General features: G+C 47.0%; 2 protein-coding genes across 2 annotated transcripts in view; one reads left to right on the top strand and one right to left on the bottom strand.

The window, feature by feature from the left end:
• The window catches only part of LOC144101805 (cytochrome P450 3A8-like), a 45,039-nt gene extending 30,962 nt beyond the window's left edge, over positions 1–14,077 (top strand). The window contains exons 7-14 of the mRNA XM_077635020.1: positions 61–191; positions 2,114–2,180; positions 3,125–3,197; positions 4,096–4,204; positions 5,760–5,851; positions 8,300–8,440; positions 9,447–9,609; positions 13,617–14,077. Coding sequence (XP_077491146.1) covers positions 61–191; positions 2,114–2,180; positions 3,125–3,197; positions 4,096–4,204; positions 5,760–5,851; positions 8,300–8,440; positions 9,447–9,609; positions 13,617–13,694 — 854 coding nt within the window. The 3' untranslated portion in view covers positions 13,695–14,077. The remainder of the gene's footprint in view (positions 1–60; positions 192–2,113; positions 2,181–3,124; positions 3,198–4,095; positions 4,205–5,759; positions 5,852–8,299; positions 8,441–9,446; positions 9,610–13,616) is intronic.
• A 6,071-nt stretch (positions 14,078–20,148) lies between these two features.
• Positions 20,149–23,788, bottom strand: LOC144100391 (uncharacterized). The gene is made up of 2 exons (XM_077633354.1): positions 23,651–23,788; positions 20,149–20,659 (listed from the first exon to the last, which is right to left on the bottom strand). The coding sequence occupies exons 1-2, from the start codon at positions 23,763–23,765 to the stop codon at positions 20,160–20,162; spliced, it is 615 nt and encodes a 204-aa protein (XP_077489480.1). The 5' UTR covers positions 23,766–23,788; the 3' UTR covers positions 20,149–20,159.
• Between the last annotated feature and the right edge of the window lie 1,986 nt (positions 23,789–25,774).

The following is a 25,774-nucleotide window of genomic DNA, read 5'->3' as shown; positions in this document are numbered from 1 at the left end:
GCATATCATGCTAACGCACATATCCGCACTTCGCCTAATTTTTTATCTGTCTCTTTGCAGACTCCACAACGACTTTGTCTAATGTGGTAGCCCCGATCTTATGGCTGAACGAAAAGCTCGGCTCTTTCAGCTACAGCGCATTCAACAAAGAAACCACAAGGGTCGTGGATCTTAGACTTAGAGACCTCAAGGTGAGCGAGCAGAGTTTATTTCCACTAGACCAGGAGTTGCTTCACCCATGAGTGTTGACAGCTGGAAAAAAACTTTTTGTAGTCGCGGGCTGTAGAAAACTGTAACCATGGGACTGTCCTTAGGGACCGCACATAAGCATGGCAATGGAGGAAAAACGCGCTGTTCAGCATAGATCATCATGCGAAACTCTGAGAATACTATACGAGGCAGAGCCGTTGAATATACGTTTAAAAACAAATACGCTTAATTAAGAATGTGTTTGACAAAGAAGGAGCGGCTTGATGGTGCAGATCGAGGAATTGCGTGTGGATATCCATGCAGACCGAATGGACCTCGTGAGCAAAATGCTACGCGCTGCACTGCTACCGGTCTCAATACACTGAGCGTAGCTGGTCGAAACATCCTCCCTGATCGCTAGTTAAGATACCAATTACAAGCCCGAATACAACGGACGCAGACTGCACCACTGGAAATCCACACCGCATGTGACTCGAACGGGCGCAGGTCACTCAGGCATCTGATCTACAACGTTATCGCTATAGATTACCAAAGGTCAAGGAACTTAAACCTGTCGTAAAACATACCCAGCAATTCTGGACAAAAGCATTTTTGAGCGGGAAACCGTTTATGAACGCAATTTTTTCATATAATGCAAGATTTCACTACAACAATCAATATATCTGTAGATCACCTGAGGGCAGTCTTGTATTTCTAGGCACCTTGAGCATACTGTGTAACGTGTTACTGTTACCGGAGTACCGGGAGCCCGCCCACCGCCGGTGAGCACGCACTTATTGGTCCCGCACTGCGTGGTCCCAATGCTGCACACTTACGTGCGGCTGCCGGGTAGCTGGCGCCATCTGGCGCTGTCAAGGCAATTTGCGCATGCGCATTGGTTGCGCGCGGGATCCCGGCACTCCAGTACCGGTAACGATAACACGGTACACGGAATGCTAATGACGTCTTTTTTTATTAACGTTTTTGCTGTCGTCAGTCAAAAGCGTTCCCCGTTGGTTTTCGATGGCAGTCTTAACTGTTCGATACGGCCGATGGAAACACATTAAAAGAAAGGCTTTGCTACATATCAGAAGAGTGGACCATTAGCTGAATATTTCAATAACAGTGTCTTGCAATAATCTAATTTTCAATACTTTTGCCCCAAAATGCTCGACATGGGAAGGTAAAAGAAAGCGAGTCCCCATTACGTCGGAATAGGAAGTGGCATTGGGGACAAGTGGCGTTAGAATAGATGTTTTGTAGACGGAGCGCCGCATTTCAGTGGTCGGTTCCTCGGCCACACGTCGAAACCGCTGGCATCAAGCGGCCGACATTTGAAGTAAATGAAAGAAACGTTGCGTGGCAGCAAATAATGTTTGAAGTTGCGAAAAAAATTGCATAAATATGCTTGCATAACACCGGTGTGAAGGAAGCGGGTACAAAAATGTTCGTACGCTTGTGTCCAATAGGCTATGAGCCACTCGCTATTGCAGCTATAAGCATATGTTCAAGAAAAGCAGCGTCTAAAAGACGTCAGAACTTCACTGCTGCACCCCTGAAGGTTAGTCATTATCATCTGTCCGACTACATCCACTGCACCTCAATAGGCCTCACCAGTATCTCTCCAGTTAACCATGTCCTGTGCCAGCTGCGGCCACCCGATCCCCGCAAACTCCTTAATCTCGTCCTAAGGTTGGTTAGAGCCAAATTGCAGAAGCAGGAAGGAAACGTCCTTCTCGTAGATGCAGTCCTTACTTTCCAATCCTAAGAGTTCTTGCTCCCGCTGTAATTGCGACTGACACTTCATATAGCATGAGTGAATGGCATATGTAAGTTCCGTGCGAAGAATTCCGCCAATATGTCTCTGACCATGTCTCTGACCAAAGGTGCCACGGCAGCTATAATGGTTTCCTTCCGTGTTCAGGCAAGAAAACCAGACCTGCTGCAGGTCATGCTCGACGCGCATCAAGAAGATACCCAGAAAAAGCAAGGTAATTATTGTTATTTATCACGCCGAAAGCTATTTGACATTTTAGCCACAAACTCAAGATCAGATTTACCCTGTAGATACCAGTGTTGAAATCTCGTCCACAATGCTGTCGAATAAACAAACAAAAATATCTTCGCATTCGTTGTACCTTCTTTCTAAATGCGAACGATTTATGGGGCTAAGTACGGTACAGCTCAGCTATCCACTGTAGCCTCGAAAGTATGTCTGATCGAAGAATAAAATAGGACGATCTGGAGCGACAAAAAAAAAAGCCTCTACCGGATAAAATAGCATCAGCAGGAGCTCCGGTTCGAACGAATATTTTTTTTTTCATTTGATGGCTTGCTTTTGGAAAGAATACCCAAATATAAATCCCTCGGACTGGGGCTTTTCATATGCAGCACATCTTCGTCGAAACATTGCACTCTAACCTGAGCAAAGCACACCAAATACATTTTGTATCTGCAAAGTACATATTCATGTTGTATAACTCGTCTCGTTTCGCAAAACTTAAGACCCATGCTAGTTTTTCCAAACCACCAACCACATAGAACATCATTGTACTAAATATTCTTCTTATTTTCTCATGTACTGTTACTGTTAGGCACAGGGTATTCCCAACAATCATTGAAAGCTGGAACTCTTTGCCCTGTACTGCAATTGCAGCAATTGCGTGGATGCCATTGAAAGTCGTAGATGTCTGTGCATTGTGTATTTGTATTGTGGCTTTCTTGTAGGCGTAATTAAAGTTGCTCGTGATGCTCATGCATGTCTTATCGTTTCTTCTGCAGCAACTTCTGCGGGGCTGCAATATGTACAAAGGAATAACATAAATACGCCCTTAAATTTATGCTGGCAACTGTTGTCTCTTTTTTTCATTGACCACTCCAGTATTTCACTGCCAAATGTCACACCAAAAAAACTTTCTCTTTTCCCAAAATGCAGCCAATGGGAAGATCACGAACGGCATGAGTGTGCTGGAAGTCGAAGTCAACACGGCCGTGACAATGCTGGCCGCGTAAGTGTTATGGTGACTAGCAGTCTGTGTTGACTTATCTTGGGCGAAACACGTCGCTGAGGTGGGTGAAATATTTTTAATATGTCACATAACGAAAAGAATAGCGGTTGCTAGAGCCATGCGTCGGTGTAAGCTCATAATTTTTGTTTTTCACGTAACTGATTATGAGAGTAACCGGTAATTGTGATATTTCCATTTGTCTCAAAGCAAGAGCGCTGTTTTGTATATCTTACAGTAATCGCTGACGCTTGGCATAGATTAGGTAGCCTGCACCAATCTTGTCAATCTTTCTCTTTTGTACTGTGCACTCAAGCGAAGTGTTTTTGTGTCAGCTAATTGGGTTTCATGTCCTTAGACAAGCATGAATGCCAGAGCTAGCGATGCATTTTCGGTAGGAAAACATTTCATAGATATTTTAATTCCTACCAACGCTTTATTTACCAACCGCTGAATGTCGCAGCGTTCCCGACGTGCCAAAATCAGCGTTTTCATAGAGGCAAAAACATCCTCCAGCTTTTAGAGCGAAAGCTCTACTTCTCCCCTATACAAAGCGGAAGGTCATGCGGCCATGAAATTTGACCTTCAAACCAGGAGGAGCGGAGGCTTGGCTCTGACGCCCTGCCACGTGACTCGCCACGCCTCGCCACAGCTCCACGCGTTAAGCTGACGGCGCTTGCTCGACTCGCAACTATCGAATCACGTGACTCGCTGCGCCTCGCCACAGCTGCGTATGCGGAGCCGACTGCACCCTCGCAACGGCCGGAAATCGTCTGAAGCGCCGTTCGCTGTACAAAAGCGTGTGGCGTGTTCTTACCTTAATAGAGCTTTCGCTTGTCTTACTAGGTTCAGCCAGGTTGAACCACGCCTAATTTAAGTAGTTCTATCTTTTTTATAATAGGTTTGAAACGACGTCAACGTCGTTGGCTTACGTCTCTTACGTTCTCGCCAAGTACCAAGACGTACAAGACAAGGCCAGGGACGAACTCACCTCAGTCATCAACCAATATGTAAGTACGTTCAAAAGTGTCAACTAAGAAGTGCTCCGAAAGCAGTTACCCACTTCCTGCGGAAGCCTTACATCTCACATGCTGTGCCTAGGTGTTGGTAACTCATTTCAAATGAACATCACGACGAAACTTCCTCGTGCACCAACCTTATACCCACACCTATAGCTGCGGCGCGTTTGAGATGCCAGCTTTATCCCTCTACGCTCCCCTGAAAACCACAAGCCCTTTGAGGCAGAGCTCCTCCACCCGGATTTGTCCCAATTAGTCATTCAGCAATGAGTTATAACATGATTAGCAGTGTACACACCACTGTGCGCAGGGAAATGATGGATAGCCAGCTTATGCCCCGATGATGGCTGCGGCCTACCGCTGTGTTAGGCTGCCTAATAGCGCGGTAGCTCTCCCCAAAGCAAAAGTCGCTCACCATACCACGCCTGATTTGACCTTGGTTTGACATTGAAAAGCGCAGAAAAGCAACAGATTTGACTTTGACAGACTGACAGGTTAGCCTTCGCCGATTTGGACTAAATCGATGTCCAACCATAACTGACCGAGCCCGACACGATGGCGACCTCCAAATTTGGCCCTGGTCATTTCCGGAAGTTTGGTCCGGCCGACCCTCGAAATTTGATCGAGAGCCATTTTGACCCAAACCTATGTCCAAAGATAATGAGCGTGCCCAACAAGATGGCGACATCCAGATTTGGTCCGGCCACCCCAAATTTGGATTTGGTCGATTTGGACCTAAATCGATGTCCAGCAACAACTGAGCGTGCCCGACATGATGGCCACCTCCAAATTTGGCTCGGGTCACTTCCAGAAGTTTGGCCCGGCCCACCCTCGAAATTGGACCTTGACGGATTTGGACCCAAACCTATGTCCAACGATAATTGAGCGTGCCCGACGCGATGACGACCTTCAGATTTGGTCCGGCCACCCCCAAATTTGACCTTGGTCGATTTGGACCTAAACCGATGTCTAGCCATAACTGAGTGTGCCCGACACGATGGCGACCTACAAATTTGGCTCAGGTAATTTACAAAATGCTATTGTTCGACCTTTCGGTATAGCCGTGGATAAACCCTGCCTAACTTTTTTTCGTGCCTCATGTGACCCAAAGTTCAACTGACATGACAGCCATTGTGCGGTTCGTGAAACAAACCGAAACAGCATTACATAAGAACACCAATTGAAGTTATTTGGCGGTCGAAGGCGAACACCACGGGATTATCCATGTATTCTACGGTTTAAGGCACCATTTGAAAAATGAAAACACGCAATAAAATAATGTGTCTGTGGCCGTTTCGAAGCCCCTCCGTACAGGGCCAAAGTTTTTGGTTCGCCTTATGTATAACCAAATAAATGAATAAATAGTAGATTCAAGAATAAAGCACCACCGAAACAGCACCTTCCATGCTACTCATCTAGTGGCGAATTAAAGATCTGACCCGCTTTGAAGGAATGTAAGCATGCAAATATAACAAGCGCGGGGCCTGTAGGCCTCGGTACTCTCTTCGAAAGTATACAGGATATTAACTGCTATTTTATCCAACAGGGAAAACTGGATTACACGGCGGTCATGCAGGGAATGAAGTACACGAGAAACGTGGTGCAAGAAACTATGAGGATCTATTCACCAGGCACAGTGTAAGTACTGGGATGTTTTTGACTACACCTGACACATAACACAAAAATTGGCAGTGGCTCAACTTGGGTAACCCTGGAAATAGCGAAAAGCTGCACACATGGTTACTCATCACGTGGTTTCACATCACCCCATCGGATGTTCTTAAGGTCAAAGGTCAACCCAAAGGTCACCCAATACCAAAGTTCAACTAAATGGCATGGGTCAAGGTTAGGCGTAAAGGGTTCGACACCATAACTGTACCGCATATGGTAATACATGGTTATCCTTGGTTGGACTGAAGGTCGTTCAAGGTCGTTGTGGTGCCTACCCGAAGACTGCTTTATCTAGCGTAGCGAAGCTCTTCGCTTCAAAAAATTTGCTCATATGAAAGCTAATGGAAGGCCATTTCTCAATGCGGCTGCCAAAACATTGCCCTAACTTCGTTCCTTGCAACGTGAGCGAGCTTTTGTTTATAAAAATACCTGGTGCATTCTGGGAGCTGCGCACGGAATTCAGCGTCACTACCAATTATTTCGCAAGCGCCGCTTTTCTTTATATGTGTAATGTAAGATACTAAATTCAATAATTTTAAAGGGTATTACATTGTCATTGTCAATATTTTGACAACAAATTAATTAACTTTAGCTTTGAAAGTGATGCCCGGTGTCAACCTGCATTCATATGACGCGAGCTGTCAATTAGAACATCTGCGTACAATAACCTATGCACAACATATTACCGTTAGGTTGTGCACGTACCGCTTTTAGCCCATATTGAATGATGCAACTTTGGTTTAGCAGTGACTTGTGCCTGATACTACTTCCCTTTTGTTGGAGTGCACTTGGCGAATACTACCACGTCGTTAGTACCAGCTTAGCAGTATTCCTCCACAGGAAACTTTATAACACTCGTATCTTTCAACTGTTCACCAATGCGGCGGAAACTTGGAGTGCAATGAAAAGGCATGAGATTAGGCTGAGGACAGCGTAGCCAGCTATGGAAAGTCTTATGCGGAACGTTAAGAGGCAGGAAGAGAGCAGAATGAGACTCAGAACAAAGTCTGGCTAATTCCCTCACAGAATTTTCTGGGGCAGTCTATAGATTGTCCACAGAGTTCTGTGTGTAGACATTTTGTTAAGAAATCTATAGACAGCCTATATGCAATCAATAGATTTGTGACCACACACTTTTAGTAGAATTTTCCATGGACAGTCTATAGGCTATGCATAGACAAGCAAATATATTTAAGAAGGCAGTAGAGATTACCATCTGTGTCCGATACTGGGCCGATTACCTGTGCTGCTTGGGAACCCTGTCCTGTGCCATCTGTGGCCACTCTATTCAGCAAAAGTCCTAATCTGATCCCTCTACATGACACTCTGCCACACCCCGCTACTCTTTCCATACCTTAGACTCCACTCCGTTACTGTCTTTTCACACCTTGTCAATGCTCATTTCTTGTTCTTGTTGCCAACTAGGAGATTACTCTTACAAAATGGCCTACAGACTTTATATAGACTTCTTATAACGTATACTAAGAAGTCCATACAAAGTATATAGCCATTCTATAAGGGTAATCTCCTAGTAGTAATCTCCTAAGACAGCAACGGAGTGAAGTGGAAGGTACGGAAAGTGTAGCGTGGTGTGGCAGAGTGTCATGTAGAATGATCAGATTAGGACTTTTGCTGAATACAGTGGCAACAGACAGCACAGACAGGGTTCCCAAGCAGCACAGGTAATCGGCCCAGTATTGGATAGAGATGTTTTCACTTTGGTATTTTCCAATACATTTCTAATATTGGGCCGAACAGCTGTGCTGCTGGGATTAATGAAGCGGTGTGGAAGAGTTTTTCCTAGAGTGCCCCATCAAAAAAATGGACAGAATCATGCCCTAAATGCGACAAAAATTTCTATCGTTTTGTAGTAGTTTTTTTCCAGCATATTAATACAGTTGTGTCGCTACGACAACAGACAGCGCACTAATACAGAAAATCCTGCTGTTATTACAAAAATTTGTTATCATTAGTTCCTTACCAAAAATACCACAAAAACTTGCTGTGATGTCAAAGCTTTGTCTTGCGTTTTTCTAGAAGGTGAACGGGGTTAAGCTGCTCCTGCTGATCATTATTAGTACAATGCTTATAATCATAATGTATGTCATAGACTTCTACCGATGTGGCTTAAATTCCCAGTCAAAAAAGGAACCACTGATTCGGGCCCAAACAGGCCGACAAAATATTATGTTCCCTGTTCTAAGAACATGTTTTTCTGTAGTACTGTACTATTATTTTTTCTAGTTCTGTCGTAACGAAAAAAGGTAGCGCAGTACTATTGAAAATTATGTTGTTATTCGAGAAATATTTGTTGTTACTATAAGCAAACTACTACTGAAAATGTGTTGTTATGACAGAAAATTTTCTGTTGTGTTTACGTATAAACACTCTCTGAATATCGTTCGCACTGCGCAGATTCACCACAAGGCGGGCCGTAGGCGACTTCGAATACAACGGCATCAAGTACAAGGCTGGCACATCTATCCTGGCTCCGACAATGCAGATCCACATGGATCCTCGTTACTGGCCCGAGCCTGAAAAGTTCGACCCAGACAGGTGCGTGAACAAACATTTGGCAATGGTTCGGCTCATCTAAACCTAGTAAGACAGAGCGAAAGCTCCATTACACTTGGCTACGCCTGGTTAGGCGCTTGAAACGGAGGCGTTTCGGGCGCACTGTAAGCCGCGCTCTCATCCATGGCGAAACTGCATGCGTGAGCGGCGCCGCCTCCTTAAGCGAACGCAAAGTCACGTGCATAATCACGTGAACACATCTGCAGAAGCGGCGGTCGGCGCACCGCGGTTAGAGCAGCGGCGCGGCGGCTGCGCTGTGTCACGGGGTCTGATGTCACAGCCACACCTCCGGCGCTCCTCCTGCTGAAGGTCAAACTGCAACACCCGATGACCATGGCGAAACACGGAGTAGTGGAGCTCTCGCTCCAAAATGTCGCTCAATACCTGGTGCGCAGTGTAGTCGTAGACAAATTAGGCGGCGTGTCTCCTCGAATCTTTAGGAGGGCTCGCAGGCGGACCGAGTCATTTCTATACAGAAACTGCCACGCGAATGAGTAAACTGCTCGCGCTGTGCGCAGAACCCTACAGATGAGCTTTGCGCAGCGCTGGACCGCTCCGCTGAGTCACGTGAGCTAAGGTTATCGGAGCTGAACATTAACTGTTCGGTCTGCTGTGTGGCCTCGAGAAGTGAGGCTAGATTTCTAGAACCACACATAAAACCAGTGTCACATGCTTCTATGCAGGACTAAATGAAGCGCTAAATTACATGAACGATGACACTGAGGTCAACCGAGGACTAAATGAAGCGCGAAATTACATGGACGATAACACTGAGGTCGACCGGATGGTCTCTTTCAGACGTCAGTATGCGCAAACTAGCCAAGTATTGAGCAAGTACACATGCTGTGGACAGGAGGCTGATTAGCATGATCACATTTTGTTGCGTCTGATTAATTATTTTACTTGTTTATTGATCGAATGACTGATTTATATATTGACTGCTTCGTTGAATAATTCCCCATTGATAGATCGCATATTTTTTATTTAGGTTCCTGCCAGAAAATTCATCAGCCAGACCATCTATCGCTTACCAACCCTTCGGTGCGGGGCCCAGAAACTGCATCGGCGAGCGCCTAGCACTGCTGGAAATCATGTATACAATGGCGAGGATCCTTGAGAAGTATAGAATAACCCTCGGGGAGTCACAAAAGGTAAGAAGTCCACACTGTACCTCTGCTCAAGCCTCATGCAGCTCATCAGTAATAAGAAAATTGTCATCGTTTAGATTCGGAATACTAGTTGATTGTCTGCAGTTTGTTTTAAAACACTTCCACATTTCTTTCTTGTTCTTTTTCAACTTCGAACCTAATTCTAAAAAATATTTCTCTTTTGCAGCCCTGTTTCCTATTTTTATATCCTTCCAGAGACAACGTAACATTTCACGTATTCTAGAAATGCGATGTTTCCTGTAGCTATTTAGGAAGCGATGTCTCTTATTAATCAATCGCTTAACCTCCGGAGTAACTCAAGGTTTATTTATCTCTGCGTCTTTTTGCTTTCAAAACTTTGGAAGGAACGTGCTAGTCAATTTGTCAGTTAGTTGCTTTAGGGTGTAGCTGAATGTCTCCCACAAGCGACTACAATCAAAGGAATGACTTAAATGGCTGAACTAAGCAGAAAATTGTCAACCTCATCTGATAGTGAAGCATAATCGCCTTTATCAAAAAGGTAAACCTTCCTCTGCCGAACGTGTGGGCATGAAAACAACATGGTTCGAACATGGGCAACAACGCAGTCCTGGTCGTTGATACCAGGAATGACGGAGTTGTCAGGCACAAGCGACGCCTGGTCTGAAAAAGCAGGTCTAGGACAGAAGAGCTGTTACCAGGCCTAGCAGAATCAGCAACATACTCGTAAAGATCATTTGCAACTACTAACTCGTGAAAGGCTGAAGAAAGTGCTGATAAGCTAATCAGGACAGGCTTATTGCAGCCACTAACTGAACGTCAGACATATTGAAGTCACCGCCGATACTATGGTCATTATTTATTGTGGACAGATAATTAGACAGTAATCTATATGACTCAGTGGAAGTGAAAGCAGGATGATGGTAAAAAAAAACACCTGTCAGAAACCGCCAATTGTGAAAAGGATATTGCACCAAACAGATTCAGTGCATTGAGTTGGAATTACCAGAGCAGGTGAATGTAGGCACGATTCGACGAGAAGAAAGACATCACCGCCACGTATATGGCGATTGAAACGGTAAACGTGAGAGCCACGTGGAAAAACTACAGAACTGAGAATAGGATCATCAAGCAATGACTCTGTGCCTATAATCGCCTGTGGTTTAATGGAAGAGACAAGAGTAGCGAATTCATCGTTCTTGTTTTTAATGCTCCTGCAGTTTACGACCAAAAAATATAAGCTCAGAAATATGGCGAGCTGAACACCCTTTATGCTGACTTCACACTAAATACCGATTGCACAGGCGCCTCACCCGTTGCTATTCTTAAAATTCGACATTCATGTCTCGAGCAGAATCGTATATGGAGCATCTCTTATTGAAGAGTAGCTTAGTTAGTTTAAAAGAGCATTTCATGGCATGTACTAGTTTAGATCGTGAACTTCTGACGGCACACGTGAAGTCTTCACGGATTGCAAAGCTAGTATCCTTAAGTTTGATACCGCGGGATAGAATGCGCTCCTCATCCTTGACACTACAGAACTTCATAATGATAGGGCAGTTTTTGCTTTTCTGAATTTACCAAGCCGGTGAGTAAGCTCAATGCATTCGGAAGTAAGGTGTTCACCCAGTTGCGTTTGGCAGAAAGCTAGCCTATTTTATTCTGATTCGCACCAAGTTTCAGTGGAGGATTCATCAAGGCCAAAAATAAGAGAGTTGTTTCTTCTAGATCTGTTGCTCGCATCGTCAAGCGACACTCTAAAGTTTTGCCAAATCTTGTCTCAACACGTCAATAGCACCTGGAGCGTTGGCTACCCCATTAGTTTCAATTTGTCTCGGTGAATGCATATCACTTTCCAGGACAGCCCTTCTGCTAGAGAGACCTTGCACTGACGCGTTCAGTGCATTTTGCTGTTCTTTTACAGCTTCCACTTCTTGAAAGAATGCAGCCTCATTCAGTTCCAAACGTTTAACCACTGCGCAAATTTCGGAAATATCGACACTGTCGGAATCCGTACAGGCTGCGTTTACTGCGGGATAAGAGCCAGGGTTCCTTTCGGCATGTCCACAAAGCATCAACAGATCATCACGCAGTGAAGCAAAAACGGTATTCAACAGAGCACGACATTTTCGCAAGGTATAGAAGAAGTCAGTGGGGCATGACCCTGCTATTTAGAAGGTTGTTGATAACTGACCTGTGCGTAGAACTGGTGTGAGCGCATGGCCAAAGCGATGTCGTGCCCCGGAAGCTTCGCTGGGAAGTGCCGTTCAAATAGCCGGCCCTCAGATAATGTGCCGCAGATAATGTGCCGCAACGTGGGCCAACGGGCCCACGTTGCCACATGAGATTAGATGCCGCCGTCAAGCTTGGGTGTGGGTGAAGAAATGCCGAAAAGCGATGAAACGGAGACGGTGCATTTTTGTCGCTGGCCGGCGCCAGCGGTGGCCAAATGGCCGGCAGGGCTTAGTCCTCCAATCGAGCGCATGGCCTAAGCGATGTCTTGCCATGTCGTGCCAATTTAGTTAAATTTTGTGAATATAAATGAAAATAGCTTTCTTTGCCGCAACCCACCTTAAACATTCCTTTAAGTGTTCGCGGTTGAAACATGGCAAGGACCCGCTTGTGTGGGGAAAATAGAGACTTGCGCAAAAAGCAAATTTGAATTTGCGTAAAATTAAAACGCACCCCTTCAAGTAAATCATATTATGTCTAAAAAAACAGACCGTGTCCTACACCCTGGGTCCTTACACTAATCCCCTACCTACAGCTACCCAAGAAACCTTCCTGATAGTCGCCAATATGCAAGACGTCTCCCAAGCACCCGCTAACCCGTCCGGCTGTGCCATATACGCCCATTGCAAGAATTGTCTATGTACCCTCAATTCATATAGGTCGTGTTCCTGCGCAACTAAGAGATGATCTACAAGGAACTCTCACGAATTTTCGTCCCTATTCAGTCACACTGAAGTGGATTGCTCAGCGAACTTCAAAAGCAAGGTTCCCGAGATCCCCTGGCCTTTAGCACAAACGTGGGACACTACTCTCAGTCACAAACGACAAGTAAAACCTACCCTGTGACAACATCAGAGAAACATTTCGCGTCTCTCCTGTTCATGACGTTTCTCTCTTCCCCCCCCCCCCCCCACTAAATATCCTTGCGCCCACCCATTTAAATGCACTCCTCAAGCCTGTCTGTTCCTTCCTCTATCGTTGCGGACACCCTGCGCACCTAAATTGTCGCTAACCATATCCTAATCTGTGACATTTCCTGTTTTTATGCCCCTTTGCCATTCATCGGCACCATTACCCATACCTTTCTTCCCACAACGTAATGGGCGTGGCTGACATTTGACCAGCAGACGCACAAGCTGGCTTCGGTCACCCTTCATCATCAGCAGCCTGACTACACCAACTGCAGAGCAAAGGCCTCTCTCATGTCTCTCCAATTAATCCTGTCCTCTGCCAGCTACGGCCACAGTATGCCCGCAAACTTCTCAATATCATCCGCCCACCTAAGTTTCTGCCGCCCCCTGCTACGCTTGCGTTCTCATGGAATCCACTCCGTTACCATTAAGAACCAGCGGTTATCTTGTCTACGCATTACATGCCCTGCCCAAGCCGATTTCTTTATTTTGATCTCGACTAGAATGCTATTAAACCGTGTTTGTTCCCTCACCCACTCTGCCCGCTTGCGGTCTCTTAACGTTGCATCTAACATTTTTCTTTCCATAGCTCGCTTGCTTAGCGCATTCTCGACCCTTAATGCTGCGTCGTAATAAAGTTGTTTCTCTCGCTCTCTCTGAATCAGCAAAACAACGTGTCTAGAGAGGTGTAGGTTCAACGTATCGCCTTAGAAATGGTGTTTGTAGCGCTGAAAGGCAAACAGCTAGTGTGAAAAAAAAGCAACACGAAAAGAGTCCTTGTGCATTACAAGGGCACCGCATCTCGTTATTTATTTGGACGTCGGATACAGCGCCCGCACGAAATGTCCAGTCCACAGCATGATTGTGTGTCCTTTCAATTCATTGCAGAACGAGTTGGAGCTTTGTTTTCACGCTACAGTCTCAGCGCCACGGCACGGTCCTTACATAAAGTTCGGAAAGATCTGAAGATGTCACGTCCTCAAATCGGAATTGCATTCGACTCATCGGCTGTGCGTCCTTGCAGCATCGCAGGATGCTGTTAACAACGTCGCTTCACTGTACAGAATAATATCCCATCTAGCCACACCTCGTTGTGAGGAGAGATCTGGTCAGATAAAATTCGCCACCTAATTATTCTCCTGCTCACATTATGCCTGCGTTCCTACCACCTAAACATTTTTGGAAACCGTTGTAAAGTTTCAATAAAATTGGACTTCACTATGAAGGTCCACTAAATCATTCGGATGAAGCGTGCGTGCACTGCTGGCTGTGCTGTTGAAACTAGGTCAGTAGCAAATACTTCCAACCTTATATCCTAAGTTAATGACAGCCCAACCAAGACACTGGCGTAACCATCGCTTCTGCGTACCATGCAATTTCCTGGAGAAGCCAGTAATTTTGATCACAGCGTCGCAGACAATTACACTAAGGAAAATTTAATGTGCTTCTATTGACTACTGTGAAGCGGTCACGAACTGGTCGCTAACCCAGCAGCTGCAGCGCATTAACATTCGGAGAGATCACTTTGGCTATGCATACAGTGAAGATGTGGTTTTTCTTTATGACAGCCAAAAGCTGGAGCACTGCATCTTCACAATTTTACTTTTGACGAGATTAATGGATTGACAGAAAATGTCCCAAGCACATCACTGAGCTCTTAGGTTATTTCGAGTAAACTAATCTCCACAGATAAAAAAAGTTTAAATAATTCCCAAATGAGGCTCAAAGCAACAAAAACATTCATCACAAGCTGACCAAATACTAATGTCACTTCATAATAACACGAGTTTTGAAAAACACCAGCGCAAGAACGTGAAGCATAGCCGTTGTCCACGTACAAGCATGGTGTCAGCCATCGCATTGAACAATAATCTAACACAGATCACAAGTCTCTCCGCTCGCAATCGGGTGCTGCTAAAGCTAAATGGAAAGTTCCGAAAAGAACAACGGTATTCTTCACTAATGCGACAGGGTCGATGTCGTATGCTGAGCCCCGATGCTGTAAGTCCTTCGGCTCAGAAAAACAGGCACTTGTGGGTAGTCACACCGCTCACACGACAGGAAAATGCCTGGGCGAAGGCCGAGGCGTTGGCCGCCAGGTTGCACATGGCGCGTGCCTGGTTGTGCGGCTGCTCTTCGCAGAAGTGGCTGCAGTAGCTCACGTAGAAGGTCTGCGTGACACTCAGCCCTTCCAGAGACTTCAGCTGCAGCGGCGACTCGTCAACGGCCGCCGCGGAGTTCATGGCCACCAGGGACAGGTCCAGGGCAAAAAGGTCTGTCAAGAATCGCTGCTCGGCCGAAGTGTTCGCCTTGGACACCCGACACTCCCGACTCTGCAGTAGTAAGGCGCGGGCACGTTTCGATTTCAAAGTCACGTGACGCAAGACAGCACAGAAACCACGCACATTTTTTTTTCTAGAGCGAGAGCTCTGCTCCTCGGTGTACAGTTTCTGATTTCGAGGTGGATGAGACAATGACCTTCAGTGCCTCACAAGGTCAAACCGAAATTAACTGCGTGATGGTATGGCCCAAGCTATGGTAGTATAACCACATGATCATACGACTATAGAGCACTGGGTACCTGACCTTGACCATGGCCTTGATATTTGATTTGAGACAGTGGGCAGCACATAGACAATGACCATCAATGCATCACAAGGTCAAACCGAAATTAACTCCGTGGTGGTATGGCCGAAGCTATTGTAGTATACCGACGTGATCATATGACTATAGACCGCTGGATGCCTGACCTTGACCCATGACCTTGACATTTGATTTGAGACAGTGGGCACCACATAGACAATGACCTTCAATGCCTCACGAAGTCAAACAGAACTTAACTGCGTGGTGATATGGCCCAAGCTATGGTAGTATGATCACGTGATCATATGACTATGACCATTGGGTACCTGTCTTCAATTGACCCTTGACCTTGCCATCTTATTTGAGAGAGTGGGCACTACTATGTAGACAATGACCTTCAATGCCTCACAAGGTCAAACCAAACTTAACTGCGTGGTGAAATGGCCCAAGCTATGCTTGTATGACCCCGTGATCATGTGACTGACAGTTGGGTACCTAACCTTGATCTTTCACCTTTACCCTTGACCTTGACATTTGATTTGAGACAGCGGAGACCATGCTTAACAGATCTTCCGATCGTATAACTAGGTTCAAGCCACGTTGAACCCCGAGCATCCGCGGTGGCTGAGTGGTTAGGCGCTCGGCTGCTGGCCCGAATGACGTGGGTTCGATCGCGGCTGGTGCAGTCGAATGTCGATGGAGGCGAAATTCTGGACATCCATGTACTGTGCGATGACAGTGCACGTTAAAGAACCCCCGGTGGACGAAATTTCCGGAGCCCTTCACTACGGCGTCCTTTATAGCCTGAGTCGCTTTGGGACGTTAAATCCCCTTTAAACTAAACTAAACTACATACGTTGAGCCCCAGCCATTTTAGCTGGTTAACAGCTCTAGTAACAACATGACAAATAGAAAGGATAATAAGGACGCGGACCTTTAACAAATGCCTTTCAAAGTCCAACCATCAATAGATACACGCATTCTTGATTGTGTTCTGTCCTTACGTGTATTCTATTTTTGTACTTATTTTCGTTTTCCTGGCCCCGCACCAACTGCGGTTTGCAAAAGGAAAAGACAACTGATGCCCAGCACTCGTGTTGTGCTCCCCTTGGCCCTGTGGCAAGCGGCGTTACCTGCTATATAAACACTTTCCGCCAAGGAGACCAAGCCACACCTTTGTACAGTCATGGACAAAAGTTTGCGGTGTGCAGACTTGGGCAAAAAGATTTATTACGGTGCGGTCAAGCACAGCATGTAACAGAAATGCGTAGATTTGCGGAGACATGCATTTTTCATAAGCTAGACTAATGCCATCTGATTGGCTGGCAAGGTGACAAATAATTTTTTTTTCTATTTACGAATGCGCTTCCAGCAAATTTTTTTTTCATGCATACACGTCAGTCGATTAATTGCTATTGGTAGACGGTGTCCGAGAGTGGATGCGTAAAGCGGTAGGTGCGAAGCATTCATAACGACGACCAAATGAACACTGTGGAGAAGGCTGAGCAGTCCATCTGAATGCTGCTAAGTGGCGTGGCAGTCATCTAACCACACTCCCGGACCATTCACAGTGCCGCGCATTGATACATCAGGCGCTTCTAAACTGGCATGCTCACAAAGCTCCCTGGTATACGCACGGTGGTGCCAATCTTGGTGCGCCAGATGAGGGGGCGGCCGGCGTGGTCGCGGCTTCGTCCCCTCTCGTCCACGGCGCGTGCGAGCTGCCGCGCCAGCTGGAAGCCCAGGCCCGCGTACGTCATCACGTGCGACCCTCGGCTCAGGTACGAGGGCGGAAACACTGTAGCCAGCCCCAAGAGCACCAGGTTCAGCGCGTAAAGGTAGATGACCCGCGCCGAACGCCACCGGTATCTGGAACGCCGGACCGGATGCCGCAGGTTTTGACGACTGAAGACCCATTTGAAAGGATGCGTATGCACAGCAGCAAAATAAAATCTTCAAATCGTGTCTGTGGTGATTAGCCTGTAAGCCGGCATCACTCATGATAGTGAATTTTTATGGCGCAAGGGAAACTGCGGTCAAAGAGCGCCATCGCACAAGGTATTTTTCGTTTGCTCAAGATGGGTACAAAGCCCCATTTCTCAAGCCTCTCACCCTAAGGAAGCCGAGCTCCAGGCCAGTTGAAGCTTTTACCCATTGTATCACCTATGGGTACCTGGCGGCATTGGGGATAGAACCCCGCACCTCCCGCATAGGGATGTTCAACCACCAGGCTACCGCTGCAGTCAACTGGTCATCACTATCATCTTCATCTCTGCTTAGCTATGAAACTCGAGAACTAAAAAGCTTGAAAATTTTCTATCACCTGCACTGACACCTTCGAGAGTAAGAGCTGCAGCTGATGGCTTTAGAGGCTGATGGTTGAAGTGTTCCTAGCACAGCCAGCCCTGTATGCTCTTTCTTGGGTTTTATGATCGGATGGCCCCTGGCCGTTGCAAATGTGGTGATAGACTACGTGAATGTGCACAAAAAACTTGGTACTACCGAAGTATGGTCATTTTGCTTCCCTTTAGATTATGTCGCCATAGAAACGATTAAGCCCACCAACATGTTCTCATGACCAAGACGTCGGAGCAACCGCTCAAATGCGAAAGCGGAAGCGTCACGAGTACATGCAGTGTAGCAGGAGTTACTGAAGTCCCCATGCCCTGTGCAAAGCCAGCAAGCTCCACTGAGCGCACATACTAGCGAGCTAAAGTTCCGGAGCCACATACTTGGCCAACATGAGGCTCCCGTAGTAAAGGTTTCCCGTAGAAGACCGGAGGGCCTTGCGCGACTCCAGCCACGCGGCAAAGAACGAGCGGGTGTCACTCGGGAACTCCCTGTACAGCAGATCGAGCACCTACGAAAAGTTAGGCGAAAGTCAGTCGCCGGTCACAAATGTGGTCTCGTCCAGTCTGGCGCTACTTTCGCACAGACTTCGTCCGAGTTGCGGTCCCCGATTGGAAACGTTACAGCAATTTTCATAGTAATTGAATAACACCATTGTTAAGACACTTCGATCTGTAACGAATTAGTGATTTTTTTGCAGAACTTGTTGGCCCGGTTAGGACAAGGAACCCCATCCACGGTGGAATGGGCTAGTTCCGCACTCACTACATAGAGGCCATTCAATCGGTCCCAATCGAGCTTTAATGTGTGCCAGTAACTATTCCATTTTCACCAGCGGATGAGTCCAAATGTTCCGTGTGACAAGAGAAGGCCACAATTTCATTGTAGGTCCCTGTTTCTCAACGGTCGTTGTTCGCGCTGAACACCAATAGTTCAGGCCGCCCCAGAGTTAATTTACTTTGCGGTTCAGTGACCGGCATCGTGAGACATCAAGCGCCTCTAACCTCTAACTGTACGAATGGCTCCGGCGGCCAGAAACTCCTGTACAGATGCACGGCAATCTTGAGCATCGCGTCTCTCTTGGTTTCCGTCGCGATGACACTGGAACCGCGCAGAAGGTTCGTCAATGCCTCGGCCGTCCGGTTGAGCACGGCCACCACTCGACCCCGTTCCTCAGCGCGGAAAGTTTCCAGGAACACGGGAGCAGCCTGCACAAATACAGTTGTCAGTCAGCACGCAGATCCCTCAAGCGAGCCGTGTGTGATGACGCGTCCGAACTACAGATGCAGAGGGGCGTCAGTTAGATCGGGAAACAAGCACCTTCCTGTCAGCAGCCTAACAGCGGAAAGTCACTGCAACTTGTTCAACAAGACCTTTGCAAATCTACGGCATGGATAGCAGCAGTGTATCTTGGACTGCAAGACCCAAGGCAAAACAGTAGACACAAAATTTGAGGCTCTACAAATAAGAGCGACACGCGAAGAATTCAGGTGAAGCTTTGGGGTAATCTTAATCGGACTGACAAATGACCAAAATGTGTCAATGTTGTGATGAAAATAAGATGTTGCCTCGTACTGAAAGGATTAAGCACTGAAATTACGACGACAAGAAAATTTATGACTTTAAATTGCATAGAACAAACTGAGGCACCACCTTGGTCTACAATCTTGTCATTATCAGTGTATCCCGCACCCGTGAAAATATTGTGGTTTGTTGTTAAGGGGAAGCTAAACGCTTTTTTCAGAGTTCGGTAAACGACAAGGTTTGGGATGTATCAAAGTTTGGAGGTGAAGCATACCATATTGTTTTGCGTTAGTGTTTAAAATGGTCACGTAATCACCGATTAAAGTAGAGACGAATTTCACGCTTCTTGTAAAGCCATCGAAGGCGTACGGACAAGCTAGACGATGACGTCATCGTTTGCGACGTTACAAAGTTCCGTTGCCTTCGCCCACATCCTACCGTGCATTGAGCGAGCGTCGCAGCCTTCACCATCGGCGGCATTGGCTTCCTTCAACAAGCAAACAATTCTATGTTGGAAATATACCGCCCCGGTCGATGACGTCATCATCGGGCTGCCCGCCCGTGTGTGCTGCGGAGAAACCTACGCTTGGCAAGCTTGCAGTTTTCGCATGACGCTTTACCTGCAGCCTTCATACATCCGGGCCGTTTAAGCTCCAAGGATTCGAGCAATTGCCCTTTAAGCGCATGGCGTTCTGTTTTAGATTACGCTGTCTCCAGAGCGCCCTTCGATAAAAACAACGCTCCCTTCGAATTGCATATGATGTGTTTTTTTTTGTTACTTGTCACTAAATGGCGCCCCAGTGCTTTGCATTTTTGGATGAAGCTGTAACCATAGCTCACTAAAAATTTCGTCGACGAGCCGTACTGCAGTTCCACATGCCTGGGAATGTGGTCCATTAGGATCAATTGCTCATTGGTTGCAGGTGAACGCGCATATTGTCGCACACGACGTACAACGCCCACAGCCAACAGTTATTAACTAGCTCCCACAAAAGTCATTTCAACAACCCAGCTCCAGTCACGAACCATAGTGATGCCGTGGGACTCGTGCACGGCCAGGAAGCACAGGGCGTGCGACGTGAAGTCTTCGGAGCTCGGCGCGGCGCCCCACTCTTCGAACGTGTCCAGGGCCGGGTCGACGATCCAGGCGTAGGCGTAGGCGAGCGTCCAGCCCACCACCCGCAGCAGCCTGTCGGGCGGCACACGGTTCAGGGCGATGGCCAGCGCCTTGAGCCGAAGCCGCTGTACCACGAGGATCGCGACGTTCGAGGCGGCCGAAAAGCCACTAGCGGCGAGGTACTTGCTGACCAAAGCCGTCCACTCGTCAGCCGACACGTTCCACTCAAGGTGAGGGCCGTGAGCGGCCAGCCAGTCGTCTTGCTCGTCTGGGTCGTCGGTGGACAGAACGACGTTCCTGATGGCCGACTCGTCTGAGCGGAGCTCGCTGATGGCGCCGTCTCGAAGCTGTGCTTTGCCTGCGTGCCAGAAAACCTATTCTATGGTATGGTGGGGGATAGTGGGCATGGCATGGGATAGTATCCATTGCCACGAATCTTTGTAACGTTTGTTCATTCTTCAAAGCTGCCGCCGCGCCGTTTTATCACTTTGCTTGTGGATGCAAGACGCGACCAGATTAATCTCTTCTGATTGCATCCAGGCGGAGCCAATTCTACCTTGTTCCACAATGTTCTAGTAACTTTGCACGCTTTATTTCGAAAGTTCACTATCAGCTTTAACTTGAGCACGGCCGACAACGGCGGACATTGTTCGACGGCCGCCGAGCACGCTTTTTGCCACGCCGCCGCCGAGTGATTCTGTAGAATTGTGGGCGCAAGTCAGCCAAAATACAGTTTTGTTTAGAGGCCATTTTTCGCTGTCTTCGTGCTCTCCGGATTCCAGTCACCGCCACGTATATAGTATATAGTATGCTATGGTATGGTATGGTATGGTATGTTATGGTTTGGCATGGTATGACATGATATGGCATGGTATGGTATATATGGTATGGTGTGCTATGGTATGGTAAGGTTCAGTAAGCTACAGTAGGGTATTGGCTTCAGTTTGGTTTAACCACGCCAAATCATCCGTCATTTTTCTTTCTTTCTCGTTCATATGGCACCCGCCGCCTGGGGTTCATTTTTGGCATCAGCCAACATGTTGTGCGCGTCTCCCGGCGCTCGCTTTGTAATTACGCACCACATATACCACGTTTTTTTTTCCTAATTGGCATTCGACTTCAAAACACATTATTGGTTTCCTTTTCTTTCGTCCAATTCACTGGTTTTGATTTGTTTAAGCCTCTGTAGCTACACAGGGGCAGGCATTCCCCCATATTATTAGTATTTATTATTTATTTATCAAGTGCTGCTGGCCTCAGTGCGAGGCCTTGGGCAGGAGTGCTTTATATGGTAGCCACAACACGTAACAATTCATTTTTGAATACAAGAATACAACAAAAAGCATAAAACAGTACAAACAATGCATGGGCGAAATATAAATTCAAATGTGTAGTTTACAACACTGAAATAAGCCAACAATCATTGCGGAATGTGCAAAGTAAGAAAATTAGTGACTTTTAATACTGACTAGAGGAAGAGCGAAAGACGTCATTGCAGCGAACTAGCACCCGCACAAGAACTAAACACCGATCACAGCAGTGATTCAGACTTTGAGGCAGGCGCAAACAGTGGTGACGGCATGTACGCCCGTGTATCGTATATATATATATATATATATATATATATATATATATATATATATATATATATATATATATATATATATATATATATATATATATATATATATGCCATAGGTAGCATAAGAGGGTTCTCGCACAGTTTCCGCCCTCGCCGTTAGATGACGTTCTACGTCACACTCGCGGTATTACAGGACGTGCTACGTCCACCGCTATGGTCGAGGGTGGCGCTGGTGAACACTCTCAACGTTCGCTTGCACGCAGTAAACATAAATACCCACGAAAGCAGCAGTTTGGACAGCTGTCGCCGTAGCTCAGTTGGTAAGAGCATCGGACGCGATATTCGGAGGTCGTGGGTTCGGATCCCACCGGCGGCATGGTTGTTTTTTCTGCTGCTTTACTTAAAGTAATTTTTTTAAAACCGATTGATTGGCACTACAAATAAAAAAAAAGATTAAAAACATTCCCCTACGCCCCTTGGATTCGGTGACTGTTGGCTTCCGTAATATATATATATATATATATATATATATATATATATATATATATATATATATATATATATATATATATATATATATATATATATATATATATATATATATATATAGAAATCGCTGGTAGCTTCGCTATCGCATTCAAGAACGAAGCAACGTTGGGGGATAACACAGCGTCAGAGGGTAGGGCGTTCCAAGTGCGAGCAAAGAGTGATTTTTGGAGGCAAGTTGTGTTGCTCGAGACTTCTCTTACTTTTTTTGCTACGCTGCTACCTTGTCGATGGTGCGTTCACAAGTTCGATATAGAAGTCTTTCTTTACTCCTAGATTATTGTGGAAGGGCTGATAGAATAATTTTAGCCCTTCTTGAGAGCGCCTGGATTCTAGGGGTTCCAAGCGATCGAGAGCTTTGTCGGAGGGCTGAAGGGGATGTGCGCCTTCTGTAAGCGTGGTTGATTTTCTTTCAACCTTTTCTAGCTTAGTAATTTTTGTTAATGTGTGTGGGTCCCAGACAGGAGCCGTGTATTCTAGTATGTGCCGGACATAAGTTTTCTATGCCCAGAGTTTGGTTTCTTTCGCGCACCTTCCAATTTTTCTGGGTAGAAACCCAAGCGTGCGCATTGCCTTTCTTTGTATGTACTCCATATGTTCATTCCACCCTAAATGAGGTGTAATTATAACTCCCAAATACTTGTAACGATCAACGAGGGATATGCACCTCTGGAAGTCCACGTATTCTATCTAGGCCCTTCTTCTACTACTTCGTCTTAAAATACTCCTTCCAGCGCCACTTGGACAACATCCGTAACCCAGCCTCCCGCCTGCGCGGCCATCTATGTAATGCAGCGGGTCGCCCGTTAGGAAAAGGAACGCGGCAGAGCGGTTGCCGGTCATCGCCTAAAGCGACCGCTGGTGAGAGCCTGGGAAAGTGGGTGTAAGAGGCGCATGCGCAATGCGCCCCACAGGCTTCTCCTTCCACGCCTGTGCCTGGTGCAGCTCATTCTCGCCGGCTATCGGCAGCTCCCGTGTTCCCTTTCCTAGTGAGCGACCCTGTACGCCAACAAAGATGCGAGTACGATTGTTTTAAAGGGATACGCTTTACTCTTGGCTGAGTCTGTACACGCATAGATGGGAGGACTGATGCATGCAAGTTTGCGGACACGTGAAAACGGACATCAGGATAGCGGCCGCTGGAGAAATTGAACATGCGAAACTGATATGCTGCACTAATAATCAACTTGGCTGATCAAAAAATCTGACAGCCAACCGGACCTTTTGTGAGCAAGGCGGCGACTGCGCGAACAAGCTTGCCGTAACTGCCTTCGCCCAGGTCGGACAGCTGCTCCATGCGGTAGAGGGGCACTGGCCCAGCCTCGTCCAGGGTCATCACAAGCCTCCCGTCCGCGCCGAGGTACGAGACACGCACGTCGAACCACAACGCCAGTCGCCAGTTGACGGCCAGGTTGAACAGGGCGTCCAACACCTGCGCCAGCCGAACCTGGCGGGCAAAGGCGCGGCACAGGTCTCAACCTTGGCCAGTTTTGGAGGTTCTAAGAATTGACTATCTGTAGGGGAAGTAAAGGGATCCCAGAAGGATGCTATGCGTGACGAACACCTTTACGCGGAGTAAATATCACTCCGACTGGCATCAGCGCTTGGCATCATTCCAGCGGTCACTGAAGTCAGCATTTGCCGCAAGGGTAAAGGTCAACAGATTTTTTTTATACGCCAGAAAAACACGCAATATTGCCGACTATTACGGACGCTGTTGTGGAGGAGTTCAGAACAATTTTAACACCTGTAGTCCTTTGACGGGCACAGGACTCGCAGTACTCAGGCTATTAAGCATTCAGGTTTCCTTCGCGTAAAGTATAGGAACCTCGCGTGCCATCCAAAGTACTGTAGGCTGAAAAAAATCGAAGTCTGCTGAGTCTAAGTGTACCGTTTATTTTATCAAATCCTCGTATAATGTACCGTCCTCTTAAAAGAGTTCTAACCGCGCTCCTGAGCATCCAAGCGATAGCACAACTCTTAAGAACAGCAAAATACATACAGATGTGGACATCAGTAATCGAAGCAAGTGGCTTGAATGTACGTTCAATCATGGCGATAGTGGCAGGAAGCTATACCTGTTGTGTGCCAGAGGGAAACAACAACAGAGATCAGAAACAACAAACCTGAAATTTGGCCGACTTCGTATGCATTCATTGTACTGGATCAGCGCAACAGTGGCAGGAGATAGACAACGCTTGTCTTGTCAATGTCCTGCCGCTGTTCGGTTTTCCCCTACAACGATCTCTAACAGCCATGCCCATTCCTTGCCTACCAACACTCGTTAGACAACGCGTAAACTGTGTTTGAAGGAAGGAGCCTGTTTCGTGTATTTCTGCCAGTGCTTGTGCTACAGCATAGACCGTACTGAGTTTCGGGCTTATACGTAGCCCGTAAAGCTATGGAAATAAATATTTTTATGGGTAAATGTTTAGGGGGATCCCCCTGGATGGGGCATGTTTTAAATAAAGGAGCGATTACTCAATGGCATCTAGCCAAGAGCAGGCATGCGGCTGCAAGGAAATCTATACAGCTTTCACAGAAACATCGTAGTTGATGAAAAATTCGTCCTGGTCCGGAGTTTTGTAGCCGTATGGCTACGCTTGTATAGACGCTAGTGATTAATTAATCCTTACTGCAAAGGTTGATCGCAGTGTATGCTTTCTGCAAAGTCAGTGTTACTTCAGTGGCATAGCAGGTAGAAAGAAGGGACGGGATAGGACACAAAAGTTAAGAGCTCTGTACGTATCCCGCAGTGTCCTATCCCGTCCCTTCTTCCTACCTGCGCTGCCACTGAAGTCATGTTTAACCAGCTAGCCCAACAAGCATTAATCAGTGCTACGTTTCGTTGATTTTAGGGGTTCCAGGACACTCGTGTTTTGAGCTGTGACGTTACAGCGCCCACACAAAAAAAAACATGAGGCTAGCGAGCAGAGCCCGATGGGGCCCGCGTACTTTTGCCGCGATGTTGGAGGCTTCGGGCCAGCGCAGTCCCCGGTCCCTCATGAAGGCCGCCAGTTGCTCGGGCGACTGGTCGACGTCCCTGCCCGTGCACGCGTCCAGCGTCTTCAGTGCGTTGAAGGCGGCCGTAGACCGGTGCTTCGCGAAAAGCGAGAAGCGGGCGTGGCTCAGCGCCAGTACCAACTCCCGGCCCTGCTGGCGCGCTGTCCGCATCGCCGATAGAACGTCGGCGCCCACAGCCGGTCCCTTGCCACACACGTAAGCGTGGAAGTCTGCGCCGCAGCCAAGACGAGCCATGCGACTAATGCAAGGTTGCGCTGCAACCTTCCGCAGAGTAGATGCACCCCTTTGTGGACACTTAATGGCAACTAAATGATATATCGC

The sequence above is a fragment of the Amblyomma americanum genome, chromosome 8 (genome assembly GCF_052857255.1).
Source record: "Amblyomma americanum isolate KBUSLIRL-KWMA chromosome 8, ASM5285725v1, whole genome shotgun sequence".
Lineage (NCBI taxonomy): Eukaryota > Metazoa > Arthropoda > Arachnida > Ixodida > Ixodidae > Amblyomma > Amblyomma americanum.
The sequence above is the reverse complement of the archived record's forward strand: the minus strand, read 5'-3'. Positions and strand labels throughout refer to the sequence as shown.